At 31.4% G+C, this 25,155-nt stretch overlaps 1 protein-coding gene across 1 annotated transcript; it reads left to right on the plus strand.

The window, feature by feature from the left end:
• Positions 1–25,115, plus strand: LOC661268 (nucleoredoxin). The gene is made up of 5 exons (XM_967440.4): positions 1–462; positions 6,592–6,974; positions 19,026–19,221; positions 19,273–19,363; positions 24,745–25,115. The coding sequence occupies exons 1-5, from the start codon at positions 97–99 to the stop codon at positions 25,113–25,115; spliced, it is 1,407 nt and encodes a 468-aa protein (XP_972533.1). The 5' UTR covers positions 1–96.
• The last annotated feature ends 40 nt before the right edge of the window (positions 25,116–25,155 follow it).

Below are 25,155 nucleotides of genomic sequence, written 5' to 3' on the forward strand. Positions count from 1 at the left end.
CGGTCTTTTTGCGCCGCCTGCGTGTCGTGGCGCGGCGCCGTCGTCGCGTGCTCGCTCTCGTCAGTCGATGCGTCCCCGCCGCCGCGACGCTATGCCATGGACCACAAAAGCCAATGGCACGAGCGTCTCTTCGGCCAACAACTTCTCAAATGCGATACAAATTCGCCGAAATCTGGCGATTTCCTGTGCGTCGCGACGCCGGAAGTCCTACAAAACGTTCAAATAACCGGTGTTTACTTCTCCTTTGCTAATATAAGCCAACAAAGCGATGAATTTACCAAAAAATTAAAAGTTTTGTACGAAAGACTCAACCAGGAAAATTGCGAAGTGAAAAAATTCGAAGTGGTGCAAGTGGTTTTGTGGGCAAACAATGACGTGTTTAGTGATTTTGAAAACAGCCACAGGGACAGTCTTGTGGGACTGCCGTGGTTTGCGGTACCCTTCAGTGAGATTGATTTAAAGGTAATTTTGGTCGAAAATTTTTTGTCCTTTATTTATCAGAGGCGATCAAGTGTTTACTTTTTCAACCCTAATGTTTACAAAGTGTGCCTTCTGGAACGCACATGTCAACAAATCGCGTTTTTAAAGGAAAAGTTAACCAAATCGATCGACAGATTCCCATTTCAGTGTCTGGAAGGCTTATGGAAATAAAAGCTAACGTTTGACTTTTTTCCAGAGCTATAAATTCAGACTAGGATGCAATTTACGCTCCCAAGTCGGGTTTTATCGTCTTGTTTTGGAGTCGGGGCGAATTTTATCGTCCCGAGGAAAAGTTTCACTCAATTAGGCAAAAAAATTAAAAACCAAATGACTATTATTCAAGTTCTTGCGTTTGCTTTTGTTGTAGTCTGACTTTATTTTGCGATTTTCTCGATTTTTGTTTGGGTAATTGAGTGCGGAACTATAAAACAAACAGTGCTGCCAGCCTGATTATTTATTCAGGGATGAGTGCATCACTTATTCAGGAATTCGTAGGTTTATAAGCACGTTGGGAAAATCTGTTTCGTTTTATTTCCTGAACATTCATGTCGACTTTTTTCATTTTATTTTTCATCCCCTAACTCCATAAATTCCGTCACTCGCCCTCAATTTTTCCCCGAAAAAGTTTCGCTTTAATTAAATCGCACCGAGGGATCTGGCACTTTATCGAAAACGCATCTATTCTGTGGAACAAAGAGAGGTAGCGACAAGTGGCGGCTTATACGTTCCAACAACCCTCCTTTGTCTCAACGCTGATAAGGATTCGATTAATCGAATAATTACAAGTGTTTAATCAGAATACGAAATGACGAGCCAAAGAGTTTTTTTTTCGGGGTTAATTGCCTGGATCTAACGCGTATACAAATTAAGTGTTCTCCATGATGGGGATTTTTCGAGGGAGGGGGTGTTTACCCAACGGACCGATAAATTACAGGATAAGCAGAATAGTGGATGCGAATATTTTTACACGGATAAGAGGGTCCGACCCTTAAGAGGGTAGAGACGGTTTTACCATTTTTTAAACAAATTTCGAAACTAGGCAGGAAAACAAGGAACAAAATAATGGACAGTCTTCAATTTTCAAAAAGTAAAGCAAAATTATTGATTTATTTTTTTTAATTCGTCGCCTTTAGCAAAATTTTGTGGACTGCTATGCCTTGATAACCCTCTCGAGTTGTTAGAAGTACATAAAAGTAAATAGGTTCAATTTTTTAAAGTTTGATTTTTCCAATTTTTACGAGATTTTTGTCGATTTGTTCAAAAATCTCTTCAAACTATTTCCTCCTCAATTTCCTCTGAATTTTGTTAAATATTCGGGTTTTATCAGTAAACGACTTGACGCTGTTGACAGATCACACACTAAATTACAGTGATGACTGATGACACTCAGCCCAGCACTGCCAATAAAACTCCTAAAAATTTACTAAAAGTAGTTCCATAAAAGTTCTCTTTATAAAACTACTTTCGGTTTCACAATGAACATTTTGTGAAACCAAAATAGAAAAAATATGTCTTTACTGCGTTTTTAGATAAATCAAGTTATTTCAACTTTCCAGTTTCACTATACCTAAATTTAGCCGAGTTTGAAATATTTAAGGTTTTTTGAAAAATTTTGGATGTACACCTTTCACTTCAAAAATCGGGAATTCGGCCATTTTTAGTATCGTAGAAATCGTTTTTGGACAATCAAATAAGAAAGCCTATATCTTCCCTTCAGTGCGTTCAAAATTGAAAAAAAAGTTTGCAAATTCCAAAAGCTTATAACACTTTTCGAGAAAGTTGCAAACAAATATAAAATACAGGGTGACAAAGGGGTCCATAATTTTTTTATTCTTGAAATATTGCCATGCCGTTTTCATTAACCGATAGGTCGACTTGAAGTCTACAAACCAAAAATATTTTCATTATACACAGGATGTTGTTTACACAGTGGTGTACCAAAGTTATATTGTTTTTAATGGAATACCCTATGTTTCGTCTAAACCTCACATTAGACGTATTGAAAGTTTTAATAAAGATATTTATTTGAAAATTGGTACTCGTCATAATTCGTTGAGTTTTGTTCAATGAAAATATTTTGAAGATGTTAGCACTTCTGGTTATACCAGAGGTCGCTATCAACTTTCTTATTTTAAATGGAAATCTGTATTTTTCACTGCGTTTTTGGATTAGTTGCGTTCGAGGTTGCGTTATTTGAAGGGAGTTTTTATAAGCTTGCCCTATACATAAGTTTAACCGTAGTCGAGATATTTAAGATTTTGCGAAAATTTTTTGATTCGCACCTGTCAGTTAAAAAATCGGTAACTCTCTTAGTTTTAGTAATTTCGAAATCATATTTGAAGAATTAAAAGGCAAAGCCGATATCTGTTCTCCAGTGTGTTCAAAATTGGAAAAGAAATTAATACATCTAAAAATTTTAAAGTTAAGTTTGGAAAATTTTAAGTACCCATTACTTAATTTTTTCAAATGGAATGTCCTAATTTTTATTTTACTAGATGGAGGAAAATTTTGTTCTGCATCGATCTGTATTAGTATTCCCTATACCTATTTATGATTATTTTCAAGTTATGTTGTTATTTTTTGTCATTGTAGAAAATTTCTTACTAGCCACAGCTATTTTTTCATAGTTTGTCATAAAAATATTTCTGATTAAACTTAAATGATAAACTCTGTTCAAAATTATGTTATCCGTCCCGTGAAAACAAAATAAATTAATTGAATGTTGGTTTAAAAAACTTTAATTTCTCACATTTTTTCATTCGTTTCCATAAGAATAGACCTATGGCTAATGAGTTTCATAATCCCAACAAAAAGTTGTATAACTTAAAAACTATTAAACATAAGTATAGGGAATGCTAATACAGATCACTGCAGAATTAAATTCTGTATGATATAATGAAATAAAGCTCGGGCATTTCATTTGAAAAAATTAATTATGGGTCCTTGAAGTTCTGAAAACTTAACTTTAAAAATTTGGGATTTGTTTTTGCATAATTGGATTCTATGCAAAAAAATAATGTAATTTTATATGAAATATTATGGGCCCATCTCATTTTGTTTCGGAGTTATTCAACTTTTCGTTATAAAAATGACCAACGTTTGAAAAATCACTGCGAAGTCGTTTACGAATATTTTCCGATAAACTTGCAACAGAAAAACTTAGAATATTTTGTAGTTTTAGCAAATACACATACCAGACACGTTTAGGGATAATAGTAATTTTGCTGAATAATGATGTAATATAAAAATTTTGGCTTTTTTTAAAGAATTGTCATTTATTAGCGTAAATTTTAAAGATTCCATGAAAATGACTTTGTTTGCCATTGTTGTTTCTAACTTGTTCTTGTGTGAGGTTTTTACAGTTAAAATAAACAAAAATAAAATAATATTTTTGGTAACTAATGCAACTACTGGTTACCACAGTTCAACATCGCCGTAGCATAATTTTTTATCTTTTCTTGAGAGATCTTTTCACACTGCACTTAAGGCTGCGAATAGCTCCTGAAGAATTTTTTTATTATATTTATAGAACTCTCCTTTGGAAGGTATCCTAGACGACTTCAATGAGTATTGAATCAGAAGATTGTTCTGACCACAGAAAAACAGAAATTTCATTACGTTCGTAAAAATTCCCAAACCACTTGAAATGTGCGGTTGGCAATATTTTGGATGAAAATCAAACTATCACCGTAATTTTTGGTATAAGGCAAAACAAAGGGTTAACGAATAATATCCTTGTACCAAATTGCTCTTAAAATGGTTTAGCCAAAACGCGTAACCAGACTTTCATGGACTCAAAAATTTATTGCTTGCAGTTTGCAACAGTGAGCTAATGTTTTGTTTTAAGGATGAATCCCGATTTGGATTCAACAAGAATGCATATTTAAAGACAATCTGGCAGAGAAAATCTTTTCCAACATGTCCAGTGTATTCTTACTTCAGTGACACAATCATGGTATAGGGTGAAATACAAATCGGGCGAAGAAGCGATCGTGTTTTGATTAAACCATTTTTAACAGCAGTTTGGTATAGGCATCTTATTCTTTAACCTCTTGTCTTGCTTTACACCAAAAATTACGGTCATGGTTTGATTTTTATGCAAGATATTGCCAATCGCACACTTCAAGTGGTTAAGAAATTTTTACGAGAGTAAACAAATTTTTGTTTTACTGTGGCCAGAACAATCTTCTGACTTAAAACTTATTGAATAGGTTTAGGATACACCCCAAAGAATAGTTCTATGGATAAAAAAAATTACTAATATACCTAAACTTTTCTGGTGTGTGTAGTAGACACTATGTATTTTTGTCATGTATCAATAGCATCTTGGATAAGCTTTCTAATGGTATGGGGTTTGCATAGCAAATTTAAAATATTTTTCAAGATTAAAAAAAAAATATTTTAATATAAGAAAATTTGTTAGCCTAGAATCTAATAAAATAGTATAATAAAATGAAATTCACTCATCAAAAATTAATAATAAAATAAATAAAAAAAAATTTCAAATTTGCAATACAACCGCATATCATTAGGAAGCTTATGAAAAATGGTATCCGTATGTGTGAAAAAAATGAGTTATTCAAAAAAATGAGTTATTCAAGTTTTGCTTTTTGGCACATCCTGTACATTTTCTGTGTGTTTCAAGTAAAAGTGGATTATTGCTAAAACTACAGGGTATTCTAATTTTTTCAGTTCTAAATTTGTCAAAAAATATTCATAGGCGACTTCGCAGTGATTTTGATTTTTCATAAAATTGGTCTTTTTTTATAACAAAAAGTTGAATAATTCCTAAACGAAAAGAGATAGACCCATTATAGTTTACATAAACAGTTATTCCAGGAAAAATGCAATCTGCTCCCGAAATTTCAAAATGATTTTAGTAATGATAGGTCTCTTTCAAAATACACGTTTCGGTTTATATTTAATGTACTTTGCGAGAAAAAAGTTTTTGGGAGAGAATAATCACTTAATTTATTGAATTCTAAAAAATACATTCTACGCCTTTTAGGCGATAACATAAAATACTGACGTATTACAACTGTTGAATATTTTTTGAAGTGTATTTTTCTAGTTTCTGGTAGTTTAGAATAAGTATAAGTAAATTTATTTGTAATATTACTTTTTTATCTTTATAGCTTCACCTCCGTTATCGCAAACATAAAATTTTCTTATTTCTTAAGTTGTTAAACAAAACCAACAATTTTTAAATTGCACTGTCTAATATTAAAATTTAAAACCTATCAGAATAAAATTTTTAGAACTATTTTCACACACAAGATTTTTTGTTCCGTCCGTCATGTCCCATCCGTCATGTGCAAACAAAGTAAATTAATCTGAAGTCGTAGCACATTGCCTTATTCTTCAGTTTTGTGGTCTCAAAAATTTCAACAGATTCCACCTTTTACTTTAAAAATAATTGTTGGGATTAGTGCTTTTTAAATAAACGCAGCTGTTGATAACGATTGTTCAACGTTAAAAATGTGAAGTTTTTTTGTGTCCCGTCCGTCATCAGTTTGTATTTCTTTTTACTGCATGTATTCCAAATTTTAAAAACGTGTTTCTAAGTGTAGGTTGCAAATAATTTGACTGGTACTAAGTTCCTATAAAGAAAAATTCACTACTACTGATACTATTCGTAAAAACTGAAAATAAAATTTGTACAAAGTGTCATAGAATTTAATTATCCAAAAATATATAGGATGTTCCATTTAAAAAATATAACTATGGTTCACCAGCCTTTACACAACAGCCTGTGTACAATGAAATTTTTTTTTAGTTTGTGGACCTTAAGTAGATCTATCGGATAATAAGAACAATGGTAATACCATGGTAATACCATAATAAATATTAAATAACAAATTTAAATAACAAAAAAGTTATAGACCGATTACGCACCCCTGGGTCAGGTCAGGTCAGTAGATAAATCGAAAAAAAAAGAACTTAAAAATTATTGGGACTTAGACGATTTTCTGAGCGCCAATCGATTCCCCGGATCATTTTACTTAAATATGCAACAAAATAATTCCACTTTTTCGAACAGTTTTGCCATTATTGGAAAAATAAAAAGATTATAAAATTTGTCAAACAATTTTTTCGTGTATTTGTCCTTAGACACGCCTCTCCCGTCGCTACCGCATCAAATCAGGGGTCCCAACCCTCGTCCTCCTGGACCGTGACGGGGGCACCATCAGCGTGTCAGCCCAGGACCGCCTCCTGGAGGACCCCCTCGGCAGTTCCTTCCCATGGCGCCCGCGCCCCGTCGACCAGGTCCTCAAAGACGTGGTCTTGCAAAAAGGGGGCACCTTCTCCAAGGAGCACCCCTGCACCAAGCCCGAGTTCCGCTACAGCGACCTTCCCGACGCCGTGCGAGGGTTTTACTTTTCGGCGAACTGGTGCCCCCCTTGTCGGGCCTTCACCCCGCAGTTGGCCGAAGTGTATCGACTTATTCGGAAGAAGGAGCCGGGCTTTGAGATTGTCTTCGTGAGCAGTGACAGGTATGAAGAGGGTGGGTGTTGTCGGGGTGCATGCACGCATTAATTATAAGTTATGTGGCGTACCGACGGGGTTGTAATGGGATTGCGGGAGGGATGACACGTATCATTGCAATTATCGTGTGTCACGTGCGGCTGAACAAAAACAAACACGGGGTAGGTGTAAGGGAGGATTTATGGACGGTGGAACAATGCAATGTCGAGCTGGGGGCGGGGGAGGCAGGTTTCATTTAAGAGTGAGTGCTTTGTTTGCGTGAAAATTACGGCAACGTGTAGTGTCTTCAAGCTGATTATGTTAAAAGTAAAAATTTAAACACCTTTTTTCATAGTTTTTAGTAGATTCATCCTTTTAATTTGAAATTTCCTAACATGTAATTGTGAGGGCATTTTAAGGCTAATCAAGAGGACGACATAGTTAAACCAAGTGTGCGACAAGACAAAGACAAGTTGTAATGAAATTTATTTTTCTATATTTAGCGATATTTGTAATCCAATTTTAAATCGAAAAATAGAATTGAGTCTTAAATAATTAGAAAAAAAAAAAATTTGATATTTTTTGTTAAAATTTTAAACAAATATTCATAATATTTTAAAAAACGTGTACGGGAAAGATGCACTATGATGATACAAACAGAATGCGTCCAAGAAACCAATAAAATTTTTAGTAGTTTTGAACGAAATGCGAAAATTCATTTTACTTTGCCGCCGACAATCTCCAACAGTCAAGTGCGGGGTAAGAGGAAGAGAGGGCAAAATAAACCTAGATCAACTAGAGACAGGAAGATGTGAAATACGACGTTTCTGTATCCTTGTATTACTCATACACAGAATTATCCTGTTAATTCTTTGTACTGAATCTAGTAATGGATTAAACATCAGTGTTTTTTTTCTTTTTGTAGTAGTGTTTATTTGTTAGTAATTTTTATGTGTTCCTTGCTCAAAAACGGATAAATTATCAAAAGTTTGGAGTACGACAAAATCTGTTTTTCACTTTGGAAAACAACAGGTTAAATTTTAATTTATTTTCGGTAAAAAAATTATTTTGTCATAATGTCATGAAGATTTCTGATGAAAGAGATTGAGAAAGCCCAGCAAGAAACAAACAATGTCAAATAACCTTGAATTCCAATTTTTCTGGAATTAAATTCTTTAAAATACCTAAGATTTTCGCGGAATATGTTGAAACTGTAAGCGAAGCCCAAGTATACCTGCTTCCCATTCTAAGAAAAAGCTGAAAGGGATCGGACAAGTCGGCAAAACAAATAAAAACTACTCGTAATAATCACCAGAATTTAGCGTTTGCTTTTAAATGTTCAATTTTCTTCTCAATATAGGTACTCGTATGTAAATTTCTTTCAAAAATTTTTAAACAAAATATCATTTAAGCATCGTTTGTTTTAGTTTGGTTAATTAATGTTTTCATATTTTTAATTTTATTAACACTAGTATTAATATGTATTTTTAATTCAATGATAATAATTTTATTGTATGGAATTGTAAAAAAAACCCAAAAAGATCATATGCATAAAGAAAATAATAAAAAAAATTTTGCAAACGCAGATTTCTACGTGAGATAAGTAGTTTTTGAGAAAAAAGAAAAAAGTAGCTTTTTAATACTAGGACTAGTTATTTAAAAAAATTACAAAAGAGAGACAAAACCAATAATTACTAAATGACTTCTAGATATCGGGATTAAATTAGCCTTTTCAATCTCTAATTTTCATCAAATATACAAAATTTTATGTAGGACTTTCTTGTAAAGCTTGTTAATATGGGTAGACTGCTTTTCCCAAAACGCAAAATACAGGCAAATGCTTCTCTACCTAAATTGCAAACCCACAATTGTTTTGTTAGATACTTAAAGTTGAGTTTTTTTCTATATAACTAAAAATAACTTGCTGGTGGCTAATACCTACACAGCTGCTTCCAAGGGATGCCTTCCTCATTGCCCGACCATGACGGAAGAAAAGATTTTGAAACTTTTCCTGTTATCGGAATTTTAAAAACAAAAATATATTTTTGATCAGCGAAAAAATGAGATTCGTCGCTCTACCTTCGTTTTTAAAAAATTAAGTTACAAAAAATTTTTTTTTTCAAAAATAATTAAAAAAATAAAAAAATGTTACATTGCCTTAAATTTAATGAAAATTCTATGTTCCCAACTTTTTTTAGTTTCCGAAAAAAGAGAATGGTTAAAAAGATAAATAGAAAAATATTCCGCGCTATCTTGCGGCTTAGAAACACACTAAGACATGTTCCCCTTTAACCTTAAGAAACTAGGAATAAATTAGTTTTGTTAAAATGGGCAATATTTGACACCCTTTTTGTTTTTGCTGGTCCTACTTTTCTAGGATTTTTAGTTTTTGTGTAATAAGTGTTTTTTCGTCAAAAAAAAACTAAATTATATCAAAAACTAAGCAGAACGGATCATTTTATTCGCAACTGCGGCGAAGTCCCATTCTTTGAGAAAGACCGGCTCTAAAACCTGTTTGCTAGTATTTTATTTGTTCCTGGAGTGAGCATTTTGACCAATGAAAATATACAAATCACCTCCTACTTGTTTATCTGGTGCACAAAAAATTGCAAGACGATTGAAGCGTCATTTTATTACACTCAAAAAATTCCGAACACTTTAATTTCTAATTTAAAGTACTTAACTAATTTTTTGTGTGAATTTTACTCAATCAATCAATTAACTAGTCTCTTAAGAGGGATTAGAAAAAATCTTAATGATTACATTGTAGTTTTTGGGGCAACACCAGCGTTAAGTCGTTTTCCTGTACCTACTTTGGGATAAATTACATAATTTCAGTTATCACGTAGTTTTTTGTTTAAATTGGGTTTTGTTATTTAAAACTGCTTATCAGATAACATTTTCACTCATTTGTGTAGGATGAGACCCAGAAACGCTCAGAATAATGTCAAAATCTAGTCCTGAAACTGTCTACCTGTCTCGTTTTACGTCCCGAAAATTGTATTTCAAAAGTTTCAAAAAAATCACTATAATTCTCCACGTTCAAACAAAAATCCATTTTAAAAACATAGAAAGTGCAAAATCAAGCAAACTGATTAATTTTTTCCTCGACACTGTCAAAATTTCCGGTTTTTCTCATGTGTAAGGCCGTTTTTACAACTGTCTGGCATTTCTCAATACGAAACGAGAGACTATTTTTAACAGATTTAAAGCAATTTTAAACCGTGTTGAGTCTAATTCAAAGAATAAAATGTTGAATTCAACTCGTTTTCGTGTAAATCGGTTCATTTATTTCACCTCGTGGATGATAAACCTCTCGTTATCACTCGACGTTTAAAAATCCACTCGTGAAATAATGCATCTGCTTTACACTCAAACTCATCGAATAATAGTATATTAAAACACAAGTTTTATAAGACCAGTCTTAAAGCACGAATTCAGTTTCAAAAACGAGTGGCGTAAGACACGACTGTTTTGAAAGTTTGAGTGCTTCAAGGTCTTATGAAACGAGTTTTTTATACTATTTTTTGTAATTCGCCCCCTTTTAGTCATTTTTAAACAAAAATTGTTATTTCAGTCGATTAACACCACAAAAAAAATGAGATTTTTCGGTAAAAAGACGTAATTAAGGGTTTTTGATCGTGATAGCTCTTTTAATTTAATTTTATAGATTTTTTATGCCGCTTACAACGGTGTTCTACTTTATTTACCAACAATTTCGCCATCACCGGCGATAAAAAAAGTGAAAACGTTAACAAAAGTTTTTCGTGTTTTTTTTTTCGGTAACTATAAAACTTTCACTAATCAGTTATTGTAACTAGTCTTAGAACAACGATTTTTCGATTTTCCCAAAAAAATTGACTCATTTCAACTATATGATGTTGTCACATGAAGTTGATGACACAACTTAACAAAATTTCGTTTACAAACTGACTTAGTTAAAATATAGTCTGTTTCTCTAAAAGTAGTCCACAATTTTACATAATTACATGGTGTGAATTTATCGTGAGACTTTGATGGCTCATAATTTAGCAAATATCACGCTCGTAATTTTTGCTTTATCAGACGTTGCCTCCACACACTTTAATAAACGTGCACATGAAAAATTCAATTTTTCGCATCTAATTTAATCGTCCTTCCCTTCGAGCTTTATGATGAAATAAAATTCCCAAATAATTTAATTGAGCGAAGCAAAACCCATGTATTTAATTAATTGCTCACTTGAACCACGTTTGTACTTTGCGCGGTTTCCCTAATTGGGCGATTTTTTATGTTGTAATGAATAATTTTAATTAAAAACCGTAAAACTAAATAAATTATCCCAATCTTGTCCCTTTCTGGAGCAACTTCTCCGAATTCTCGTTAAATTAGCGATGAAATCAGACAAGTCTTAATTAAAGCAAACTTGCAAAAACCCTGGATAAACCCGAAAGGGTTGTGTTGTTATGGTTACCCCCATCTCAGCCCCAATTCTAAATCGTCACCGTTTAATATCTGCCACGGCCATTTCGTCCCTTATTCCTCCGACTTAGTAAATTTGAATATTTCATTAACGTCGTGACGTTGTTTCTCAAAAGGGTGAGGTAAGTTAGGTTTTTACGTCGCCGTTAAAATGTTTATGACTCGGGTTATAACAACGTGACCTTATTTCTGGAGACGGTTTTAAGTCGATTAGGGATGTTTTTGTTTGAGTAGAGAGTTTCTTGCCCTTTTCACGATTCAGTTCAGACTTGGGGGTGGAATTAGTATGATTCGATATCGAATCTTAAAGCAATTTCAAACGATTGGCTTTCATTTCATGCATGACCAGTTGGGGAATTTCAGGTGTAATTGCCTACTGGGAACGTGGGTGGACTTTCACCTAATCGAAACGAAAATAAGATTAAAACTACAAAATAAACTTACACTTGACCGGAAATTTTTTGCTAATATCTTGAAAACCATTAATGATAAGCAAAAAATGGTTACATATTTGCACAATTTTGCATTAGAAATGTTTCATTTCGGTGCAATTCGTTAACTTATTTGCCCTTGAAAAATTATACAATGTGTTTTTAAATGATTCTCATCTAGTCGTCTGTGACTTTCTCATGTGAAATCAAAAAATGCCGCTTCGTATAGCTAATGATAGGCATTTAGACATCGAAAATTACCATTCTCCATTTATTAAGCCTCCAATTCGGAAATAAACTTCAATAATAAAAGTGTTTTCTTGCACAGTGTAACAATTTAGTATATTTTAACGAAATTTTTAAAAGAAATTAATTGAATTTTTCAACTAACAGATTTGACATTTATTGACAGAGGATTCATTTGAGCAGAGCGGCACAATTTTTTTTACGTTTAAACCAATTTCAAAGTTAACTAGATGACAATCATTTAAAAGCACGTTGTAGACGCGTGACTTGATTCACGATTTTTTTAATATTGTGAAATTTTCGCCAATACCTGGAAAACTGATACAAATAAAAATTCGTAATTCTGGGACAATTTCGTATAAGAAAAACGTAATTTTTCAAGCCAATTTGTTAATTTGTGTGGTCCTGAAAAATTTATATCTTACCACTTGGCCATGGAACAAGTTGAAAATTTTTAACCGATATCTCGAAAAATATTAATGTTAAATAAAAACCGATTACATATTTGAAATCCTCGAACAAATTTGCGTTAAAAAAATCTAATTTCGGTCCATTTCGTTCATTTCTGTAGCCTGGAACAATTATCTAAGCATATGACTTGAATTAACTATTTTTAGAAAAACCTTATCAAACAAAAATAAGGAGAAACTGATTAGAAATTCGAAACTTCTGGCTTGGCGAAGCGACACTCGAGAAATAAAAATACATATATACAAACAGAGGAGACAAAAATAACAATTTTTGACCCAAATAATTTAAACCTTTTTTAAAACCAAAAAACGTTCTAAAAGGTTCAAAAAATATAATGAAATAAAATTAGTGCAAAGAAATTAAGTTTTTTTTGAGAAATTATCAGCGAAAAAAATTTTTGGCTCTAAAATTACCTTATCCAAAAAGAAAATCATTTTCTACCTAGATAAATACCTAAGTGATTTCGTAACCCGTTTTTGTAAAAAGTTACTTATTTCAGTAAAAAAGAGAATTTAAAGCACTAGAGTTTGCTTTTACTAAAAATCAAACGTAAAGGTAATTCAGTTTTCGATAGAATTTAACAATCTTTATGTTTGTTTTTAAAAGATTTCTCAATCAAAAACATCATTCTTGGAAGCAAATAAATATGCCAGCAAAATAGATTTTTTTGGTTCCTCCTTGTACAGATTTAGAGCAGATTGTGTTATGAATATGAAAGTGTAATTGTTTTTTTTTGCGTTACTTATGTTATTGTAAATGCTTCTTAGCGTCAATAAAGTTATTATTATTATTATTATTAGTATTATTATTATTATTATTATTATTATTATTATTATTATCATTTCTTACTAAAAATGTAAAAAAAAGTTAGAAAAAAATTAATTAATTTTTACTATTAATAATTTTACTATTTTTAGGAAAAAATGTTGTTTTTGATTGAGAAATATGCAAAAATGCACGAAAAAGCCCAAAAATATGTCATTGTATATTTTAACATCAAAACGTATGCTAAAATCATTAGAAAAAACAAAACAAGGCCATTTTATACTTAAATATGTAATTTCACAGTCGGTTTAAGTCTCAGTTTAAGTACAATCTCTAAGAAGAAATGTAAAATTTCCACTGGAAAATTTACCGTTTACGTTTAAAAACACACCAACAAGGCAAATAGTGTAACTTCATTTTTGAAATTTAAATGTCATTTCTAAATAAGCTTCAGGATAATTTAAAAAAAATATACCTTTGCCTAAATTCTCGTAGGACAATTCTGCATAAGAAGATTATAGTTTCGGAGTGATTTAATTGTTCCTTTGATTTTTTAAAATATAATTTTGCACTTACGACTTGGCGAGTCTTATGAAATTTTGGCCAAAATCTCAAAAAGTTTTAACGACAGGTGAAAAACATTCGGAATCCCTGGTCAACTTTACGTAAGAAAAAATAAATTTAGATGCAATTTGCAAAATTAAAAAATTCGGGATTTTGGCAAAATTCTACATAAGAAAAATATAGTTTCAGTCTAATACATTTGTTTCTTTAATTTTTTAAAACATAATTTGTACTTTGAGTAAATATGATTTGACAAATCGTGAAATTTTGGTCAATTTTGCATAAAAAAATTGAAATTCAATGGAGTTTGCTAGTTTGTGGCCTTGAAAAATTATTAACTTAGCACATGACATGAGTGTTGGAAAAAATGTAATGTTTGAACCGACACCCGAAAAATATTAATGATAAGTAAAAACCCATTACATATTTGAAATCCTTGAACAATTTTGCATTAGAAAAATCGAATTTCGGTTCATTTCGATCATTTTTGTAGCCTTGAACAATTATCCAAGCACTTGACTTGAATTAACTATTTTTAGAAAAATCTTATCAAACAAAAATAAGGAGAAACGTATTAGAAATTCGAAATTTCTGGCTTGACTAAGCGACATCTCAAGAAATAAAAATATTTACATACAGAAGAGTAAAATAACAATTTTTCACCCAAATAATTTAAATCTTTTTAAAACCAAAAACATTCTCAAAAGATTAAAAAACATAATAAAACAAAATTTGTGCAAAATAAATAAGTTTTTTTCTGAGAAAACTATAAGATTATAGTTTCGGAGTGATTTATTTCTTCCTTTGATTTTTAAAAATATAATTGTGCACCTACGATTTGACGAGTCTTATGAAGTTTTGGCCAAAATCTCAGAAACTTTTAACGAAAGGTGAAAACTAGTTACACATTCGGATTCCCTGGTCAACATTACGTAAGGAAAAATAAATTTAGATGCAATTTGCTAATTAAAAAATTAAAAATTCGGAATTGTGGAATAATTCTACATAAGAAAAATATAGTTCCAGTCTGATTTATTTGTTTCTTTAATTTTTAAAAACATAATTTGCATAGTGAGTAAATAAGACTTGACGAGTCGAGAAATTTTGGTCAAAATCTCAAAAATTATTGAAAATAGCAAAAAAAATAGCAAATTACATATTTGGATTCTCTGGTCAATTTCGCATAAAAAATTGAAATTCAGTCCAATTTGCTGGTTTGTGTGACCTCGAAAAATTAATAACTTAGCTAATGACCACAGAAGATTTGAAGTGTGTTGGAAAAATGTTTGAACCGATATCTCAAAAAATATTAATGATAGGTAAAAACCAATTACATATTTGAAATCCTTGAACAATCTTGCATCAGAAAAATCTAATTTCTACTCAATTCGTTGATTTCTGTGGCCTTGAAAAATTATAGAAGCACTTAACTTCAATTAACGATTTTTAGAAAAACCCTGCCAGTCTTTTATAATACTGCGAAAATTGATAAAAACAAGGAAAAACTGATTAGATATTCGGAATTCAGGAACAATTATTGTATTTTTAATCTTTCTAATTTTTTTAATTGAACAATGAAATTTTTCTAGATACAAAAAAATATAAATCGTCTTGCAAAAATCGATAATTTATAACCGTCTGCGAAATAGATAAATTGCACTTCACGAACTTTTGATGGATTATAAAATATCTGAACGCACGTATCTCGGGAACATTAATCCTTGAATCTCCTAAAAAATTGATTTTTCTCAAAGTTGTAAAGTTTTAAACTCGTCCAGATGCACCCAAATAAACAAAAACCTCTAATAATTTATCCAAAATGAGACATTATTTGCTCCGAAAAACTTTAACGCAACATAAATTACTAAACAAGTAGCGCAATTCGTGTAATTCTTGTTCCAAACAACAAAGTTCAGTTTTAATGTAAAATAGAGAAATTAGGAGAATGCAGTTCAACGGGGCCGTAACTTGTCTAAAACTATCCCAAACTCTATTTCTACTACATATTTGTAGGTAATTTATTTAAAATAATAATGATATAGCGGGAAATTCAAATTACTCTAAATGCCACCCTCAAGCAATTAAACTTCCAAATCCCGCCGTTTCACCCTTGCAATAACAATAACACCCCCCAAATCGCCATAATCCCCGTCCAGAACCCGTTTAATTAGCCAGATCCGCCCCAAATTGAATTTTTTAATTCTTCGATAAAAAATTATCACAAAGCTGCGATCTTAGCGTGCGTGTCGAAGACCTGGGGGTGCATTCACCCGTCACTATCACATGACTCACCCCTGGCCAGGGCCGGACTTTAATGATTCATCACAAAAGAGTCGATCTACAGACACATGAAAAATAATATATCATTTTGTTGTCTCTTCTGAAGATTGACCTTCAATTTTGTTCATTAATTCAAATTGTAAAAATTAAATAAACTAACTAAATAACGCTAGGTGCTCGTTTTCATTTTGGGTGACTGTACTTTGGTTTTTTATGGACTACATTAGAAACTTTTTAACTTTTAATATCGGTAGAATTTTAAAATTTTATATACAAGTCAAATCGACCATTTTGAGTTCAACTAAGTTATTTTCAAAATGGCTGAGCTTCGGAAATACGAGAAACTGGCGCCAACTTTGAAATCTTAAATAATATCCTCACATTTTTATTGTATTTTTGTATTCACTTTCTCAATCTGAGTAGAATTAATCCAAATTTTTGGTGCTTATCTTTTATAGTTTTTGACATACAGCGTTGGACAAAAGTATGGAACCAAGCGTTTTGTGCCTAAACTATCTACCTTACGAAAAAACCGATTCATTAAATACTTTAAAAATGTAATCATTTCTCAAAAATATTTTTTTTCAAAATTCCTTTTAGTTTTCAAGTTATTAATTTTTTTTTTCAAATGGCACCCTACCACGGCGATTTTTTTGGTAAAAGTCTAGGCTCTAGAAATTACTTTTGATTCAATAATATTATTTTTAAACCAGTAGTAAATTAATTATTAAAGTTGCGTTCCGAGTTTATTACGAAGGTTTTTCGAACTTGGTCGAAATGGTTGAATACAACCTCTTCGGTCAAATTTGGAAAACCGTCGTAATAAGCTCGGGACACAACTTTAATATTTTATTTAAAAAAAACACTGGTTTACAGACAAAATTATTGAATTATTAGTAATTATTTAAGTATATACTTTTACCAAAAAATCGCCGTAGTAGGGTGCCATTTGAAAAAAAAAATTTAGAACTCGAAAACTAAAAGAAATTTCGAAAAAACTTATTCTTGAGAAATAATCACATTTAAAAAGTAATTGATGATATACTAGTTAGTTTTTTCATAAGGTACATAGTGTAGGCACAAAAGGCTTGGTTCCATACATTTTCCCAATGCTGTCATTTTTTTGTTAAAATTTTCATTTGCAGTTTTTTTTTATAAATATCACAGCCCTTGAACCCTTTGCGATAAATGAATATTTTTTTTGTATTTGATAACCGAAGATTTCAAGAGCCTTCAAGTTGAAATTGTCACATGTCAAAATTCAAGGCTAGTGTGGTTTATTTCAAAATGGTTACCAAAAAACGGCTATAACTCAGTTTTTTCCAATGGAGTGACCCTATTTTTTAAAGCTTTTACTTAACTTGCTTTGTTGTCTGGCTGTCTGTTTCATATTTTTGGAGTCCAATTTGAAAGGGTTTCCGATGTCCCTATGAATTGAAATTTTATATACTTGCTTAATCTGCATGACAATGCAATCCTATATGGTTAAATACCAGTGGCGGCTCGTCAAGGGGGGCAACATGAGCAGTGCCTATGCGACATAAAATTCAAAAGCGCAATAAGAAATTGAATATTAAATTTCGATTATTTTCGATGCTAACAGCTGTTTTCTATCACATACCACTAAACAAGTTTGCACAAATCAGCCAAATAAAACATTTAAAAAAATGTTTTTTTAGCAAAATGTTTTTATTTAAAAGATGCACTAAAAAGTAAAAAATAATGTTTTTCTACCAGAGGAGAGTATTTTTACTTACAAATTAGGATTTTAAAATGTATAAAAGCTTTTGGAACGGTCATAAGTCATAACAATACGGCATTATAGTAGAATTAGTTTCTTAAATTGAGCACTGTTCCCAAAGCTTTTATAAATTTTAAAATTCTAATTTGTAAGCAGAAATATTCTTCTCTGATAGAAAAAGTAAAAATAATTGCTTTTTAGTGCATCTTTTAAATAAAAGCTTTTTTCTACAGTTTTTGTAATAATCACAAAAAACGGATTTTACATTGTAATTTTCATCGTTAATAAAGTAGACATAGCAAAATGCTCAAAAATTGTCAAAATTCAGCATTTTATTTAGTGTTTAGCTGTTTCATTATGGAAAAGGCAATATTTAATTAATTATGAATTACGGTTTATTATAACTTAGTAAATCATGTAAAGTAACTCAGTCAGTCTGCCATTGAATCTGGAACTTCTTAATTGAAAATTGTGGATAAGTCGAACATTTTTTTTCTAATTAATAGCACAACATTATCGTATTTTTCAAAAGTTTACTTCATTCAAAATGAAAAGAATTACCTAAAATTCCGTTTTTTTCGATTATTTCAAAAACTGTAAGAGGTAGATATAAAAGATGTCATAAAAAAACAGAATAATTTCATTAAAAAAATGTGTTATAATCATTTTCAAAAAATTACACTAGCCTTGCAATTTGACATTTGCATGATGATCCTGAAAATTTTAGAAAACCCTTCAAACCTTTGGTAATCAAATTTTAAAAGAATTATTCACTTATTGTAAAGGGTTCAAGAGCTGTGATGTTTTAAATAAACCCCTGTATAATAAAAAAAATTGACGTACGTCAAAAACTATGACAAATAAATACTTACAATAAAGGTACTTTTTACTCAGTTTCAAAAGGCGCATTTAAAAGTGCGATAAAATTAGGTGGTTATTATTTAAATTATTTAAAGTTGGCGCCAATTTCTCATCGCATAAATTTATAATTGAAAATGATAATGATAATTATTGATAATGTTATTGATACTATTATTTATTTATGATTTGTTATACTTTTTTGAGAAAATAAAAAACTGAAACACCCGGTATATTAAAATAGTGATTTTTTTTTCAAATAGAAGCGCCGAGTCATTTGAGGCTTATGTGGAAGGCATGCCCTGGTTGGTGGTGCCATGGCAACAGGCAGGGGTCAGGGCCGAACTGGCCCAACTGTACGGAATCAGGGGAATCCCCACGTTGCTACTTTTGGACCGTAACGGACATATTATCACAATGGACGCCAGGACCGAACTGGCCGAAGACCCAATGGCACAGGTAATTAATTATAATAAACTTTGTAATAGGAATTAATAGAATTTTTCGCAGAATTTTCCATGGAAACCGCGCGCGGTGAATATTTTAACCGAGCGCTTCGCTAATAAATTACACGATTATCCGGCCATCGTCTTATTCGTGGGTGAGTTGAGTCAACTTAACCTAATTTGCTTAACTTAAGTGTACTTACTTTTGATTGCATGTTTGTCCAATGCACATATTTAGTGTTGAAAACTTTGTTTTATCACTACTATCACTGTTGTTATTTTTTTCACTTGGAAAATTATTTTGAGTACTTATGTTTTTAATAATAATTGTGCGTTGATTCGTTATCTCGTGATTTAATTTATGGATGATAAAGTCGGGGGTTAAGACAGGTCAGGATTGTTCCTTTGAGAGGAGTTATTTTGGTAGTGATCGATGCGGAGTGGAGGTAAAGGTTGAAATTTATTTTTGGACTAGAAAATTGAAATTTTGAGATACTGGGCGAACATGAAATCGTGTCATTTTATCGTTATTGATTTGGCACGACCGTTTCGAATTTATTTTTTCTCGTTACGTATGATTGCATTTTATTAGTGTTGCATTAGGTCATTTATATTAGTTGTTTTAAGGTAATTACCTCAATTAAATGCAATTTTTCGGCAAGTTATCAAATCGAAACCTGGATTAAGTATAAAATATTTACTTTACACAGTTTAGTAATAATCAATAATGATTGTGTCTAACTTATTTCCTTGAAAACAATAACAATTAAACAAAACAAAATTGCTATTAAAATTATTGTTTTCTGATTGTAGGAAAGAAATTAGAAACCGTGAAATAACAGAAAGACCTTGATGACGGGAGTGTGCAGAGACCCAAAGTAGCATTCCTTACATTTTTGTTATTTTTTTATTTATTCGATACCTTTTTTTTTCGGTTCACTTTCATAATAACCATTGTGGTGGAATAGTAGCATATACAGGATGTTTCGCCTAAAACTCACATTAGAAGTATTGGTAATTCTAATAATGATAGTGATTTGAAAATTTGTATACAACCATAATCTTTTAGGTTCTGCTCAATAAAAATATTTTCAAGAACACTTCCGAATATATCGTAAGTCGCTATCAACTTACTTATTTTAAATGAAAAGCTATATTTTTTAATGCGTTTTTATATTACTAGAGTTATTTTGAGGTAGTTTTCATAAGCTTTCCCTATACCGTTTACGGAATATTTAAGGTTTTTAATTTTTGAACCTTCCAGTTCAAAAATCGATCTCTGCCATTTTTAAAAATGTGGAAATATTTTCCAGCTCACTTGAAAGAGGAAGCTCAGATCTTTCCTTTGGTGTTTTTAAACTTCGAAAATGGAATAACAAACTCCAAATTTTTTAAGTTAAGTTTGCAGAACTTTAAGCACCCATAACTCAATTTTTTCAAATGAAATGTCACAAGTTTTGTTTGTTTCTATCGTTGAGAATTTAATTCTGCATCGATCTGTATTAGCATTCCCTATACTTATGTTTAATAGTTTTCAAGTTACAATAACTTTTTGTTGGGATTAAGAAATTCACTTGCCATAGGTCTATTCTCATACTTTGCCATCGAAATTAAGGAAAAAATGTGAGACATTAAAGTTCTTTAAACTAACATTCAATGAATTTATTTTGTTTTAGGGGATGGATAACACAATTTTGAACAGAGTTTATCGTTTGTTTAATCAGAAATGTTTTTATGGCAAACTATGCAAAAATAGCTGTGATTAGTAAGAAATTTTCTACAATGTCAAAAAAAACATAACTTGAAAATTATGGCAGATAGGTATAGAGAATGTTAATACAGATCGATGCAAAAAAAATTCTCCTCCATCTAGTAAAATAAAAATTGGGACATCCTATTTGAAGAAATTAAGTAATGGGTACTTGAAGTTGTCCACACTTAATCTTAAAATTCTTGGGTTGATTAACTTCTTTTCCAATTTTGAACACACTGGATACAGATATGGGCTTTCTCTTTTAAATTTTTTAAATATGATTTCGAAAGCTCTAAAAATAAGAGTTACGGATTTTTTAAGAGATGAAGAAATGCGAATTAAAAAATTTTCAAAAAATCTTAAATATCTCGAAACTGTTAAATTAGGTATAGGGAAAGCAGATAAAAACGGCCTTAAAATAACTCAACTAACCCAAAAACGCAGTGACATAGCTTTCCATTTAAAACAAGAAAGATGATTGCGACTTCCGGTACAACCGGAAGTGCCGCCATATTGAAAATATTTTCATTGAGCAGAACTTAACAAATTATGGCTGAGTATCAACTTTCAAATAAATATATTTCTTAGAATTTTCAATTCTTCTAATGTGGGGTTTATACGGAACAGCCTGTAGAATGCGATTTTTTATTAATATATTATTTATCTCATATTGTTATTAATTATTACTGAAGAGGAATAAATACAGTGGAACATTGTTATGACGAATACTCAAGGAACTTTACAATTTGTTTCTTATATCCTAAACCTAAAAGTCTTTAAAACCTTCTGAATCTCAGAAACTCAGAAACATGTTGAGTTATTTATTTTATTTTGACTTGTGTTATGGATTTATTATATTTAGTGAAATCATTATATTCTAGAACATTTGTACGTACAACGTCATTTCATCATCATCATACGAGTCATTATTTTTTATTAATGCATTACCTCACTGATATGATTCCTTTCTGCACTAGTTTGCGCCTTTGCGATCACCGTTGTAACAGTTAAATAAAATTCTCGAGTTTTATTTTAATTGAGCTATCATCTTAAATATTTCCACTAAAAATTCAGCAGAAAATAAATCGCAGATTTAAATTTTTTTAAGGAAATTTGCTATATTAGCTGTTTTAAAACTATAAAAACGCCAACGTCGCATTTTACAGTATTATTTTTTAAATAAAATTGATAAAATTGTAGAATAGTTTAGTTGTTCATTTCTCTTATTGAAAGTATAAATTACATTAGCTATTACTTTTTTTGAAGTGCATAACAGCTAATTTTAAGAGGAAAATGTGACGTTGGCGTTTTTATAGTTTTGAAACATCTTATAGATTTCGTGCAATTTTTGCTCCCCCAGCTATTTTTTATAGCATTTTTTGTTCCCCCAAGCTATTGTTTATGTCATTTCTTGTGAACTAAATATTTCCATAAAAAACATAACAAAAAATAAATGGTAAATTTTAAAATTTCGTTCCCGAAAGCTATTTTGCATCCCCAGCAGTTTTTGTGCCATTTTTCTCTTCCAAGCTTTTTTTGTGCCCTTTTTTGCTTCTTCAGCTATTTTTTGTCCTAGAGTCTGTCTATAACAAACTCCGAAAATGGATCAAAATCAGTTCGATATATCCGAAGTTTGCTAAAAGCGTTAAATTAAAAAAATGATATTTTATTATACAAATAAAGAAAAGTTCTTCATTATCTACGAGTGATGTACGGAGTGCAGAGCACGAACTTCAGAAAGGAATCACGAGCAGATAATGCCAACTTTTCTTTACGTATATAATACGTTTTTTCGAATAAAAAAAATCAACAAATGGCCACTTTATTCTTTGTTCATTAAGTTGACTATGGAATTCAGGTTCAGTGTGCCGCTTCTTCCAAATAACTATTGCAAATAACTTCCAAATAACTATTGCAGATTACTTACTTTTTTGCATTGTTCGCCAAAGTTGTTTCAAAGGTAGGGTTTGTCTTAATTTCTGTTCTATATTTTCTTGATTTTTGATGTGTATTCTTTCATTTTTGAATTCGAAGCCTTTTGCATTATGTTGTTTGATCTGTAACTTTGACGGCATTCCCAATTCAAATTAAGGGGCACATTACAATAAGGTGACTTAATGAACATTGATGTGAAAATAACTGCAAAATATCTGAGATATAGAGAATTTTAGTCGGCGAATAAATTTGGAACCAAAAGAATTTTTAAATCAATCTGGTCTTTGAGCTTAGTTCTTCAAAATCTATTACACTGAGTTAAAATTAGTAAAAACAGCCACATAAAAAAGCCCTCCCATAAAAAAATTATAAAAATTTTGTGCAGTGTTTTTGCAAAGAAACAATTGAATTTCATTTCCTCAAATGTCACCGTGTATTCAAATAAATTATTTTCAAAATAGCTGATTTTCCGGAACTACGAGAAATTGGTGCCAACTTTGAAATTTTTAATAGTAACCACCTATTTTTATTGCATTTTTGAATTCGCCTCTTGAAACTGAGTAAAATGTACTTAGTACTTATCTGCCATAGTTTTTGACGTATGTCAATTTTTTATACAAATTTTCACTTACAGGGGTTTATTTAAAATATCACAGCTCGTGAACCCTTTACAATAAGGGAATAATTCTTCTTGCAATTGATAGCCAAAGGTTTGAAGGGTTTTCTCAAATCTTCAGGATTGCCAACTATCAAATTACAAGCCTACTATGATTTTTTGAAAATGATGCTCAAAAAATAATTATAAAACAGTTTTTTCAAATGGAATGACCCCTCAATGGCAATCAAAAGCGCATCAATTTTTTTATTTTTATTATCATCATCTATATCTATTTCTTTCAGTTTTTGAATAATTGCAATAAACAGAATTTTAGCTCATTACTTTCATTTTTAATCAAGTAAACTTTCGAGGAATTCGATAAAATTGTGCTATTAACTAAAAAAAAATATCCAATTTGTTTACGATTTTCATTCAAACAGTTCAAAATTCAATGGCAGACTAAGCGAGTTACTTTACAGCACTAAGTTATAATAAACTATAATTAAATATTATAATTTTACTACTTATTCGATAATGAACCTCACCTAAAAACTAAATAAGATATTGAAGTTTGACAATTGTTGACCATTTTGCAAGGTCTACTTGATTAACTATGAAAATTACCAACTAAAATCCGTTTTTTGTGATTTTTTCAAAAACGGTAAGACATAGGTATCGGACGCATTGATAAAAGTCACAGTCAGGACGTGCCATTTGAAAAATTAAGATATAGCAGTTTTTTGATAACCATTGTGGAAAGATCCTACTAGCCATGAATTTTGACAGTCGACAATTTTGAAAAATCTAGAAGACTCTTCAGACCTTCACTTATCGCAAAGGGTTCAAGGGCTGTGATATTTGAGATAAACATTTGCAAAAAAAATGTTAACAAAAAAATTTACATATATGTCAAAAACTATAACAGATAAGTAAGTACAAACAACTTGGGTAAATTTTACTCAGCTTGAGAGGGTAAATTCAAGTATGCAATAAAAATGTGTGGTTACTATTTAAAATTTTAAACTTGGCGCCATTTTTTGTAGATGAGAAAGCTCAACTACTTCGGAAATATTTAGTTGAACTCAGATTGGATCGTATGCAAAATTTTTAAACTCCAGCTATATTAGAAGTTAAAAAATTTGTAATGTAGGCCCTAAAAGATTCATCCTGTATATAATGTTCACTCGTATGTTAAGAACAGTAATTTTTTAACAATTATTTTTATCTTTTTACAAACTTTTATTTCCCAGACGGCGAAGAGACCGAACTCCAGTTCGCAGAATCGGTCCTGTCCCCAGCCGCCGACTCCTACTACAAGAAGCACAACATCAACTTCAACTCAGCCCCTGAGGACTTCTTCTCCAACTGCGAGGACGACCACTACCTCCAGTTCCTCATCGGGCTCGACTCCGAAACCAGCGACATTCTCCGCGACTTGATCGGTCTCGATGACGTGGTGCCCCTCCTCGTTGGCATCGACATCCCCAACCGACGCTTCGCCGTCATGGAGTACGGCGTGGAAATCACCGTCGACTCCGTCAGCGACTTCGTCGAGCGCTTCCAAAAAGGCGAAGTGAAATTCATCGAATTGAACGAACGAGTGGGAGAGGAACAGAGTTAGGTGGTGTAAGGTGTAGCAGTGTAGATGAGTTAATCAAAAG

The sequence above is a fragment of the Tribolium castaneum genome, chromosome 8 (genome assembly GCF_031307605.1).
Source record: "Tribolium castaneum strain GA2 chromosome 8, icTriCast1.1, whole genome shotgun sequence".
NCBI classification, from domain to species: Eukaryota; Metazoa; Arthropoda; class Insecta; order Coleoptera; family Tenebrionidae; genus Tribolium; species Tribolium castaneum.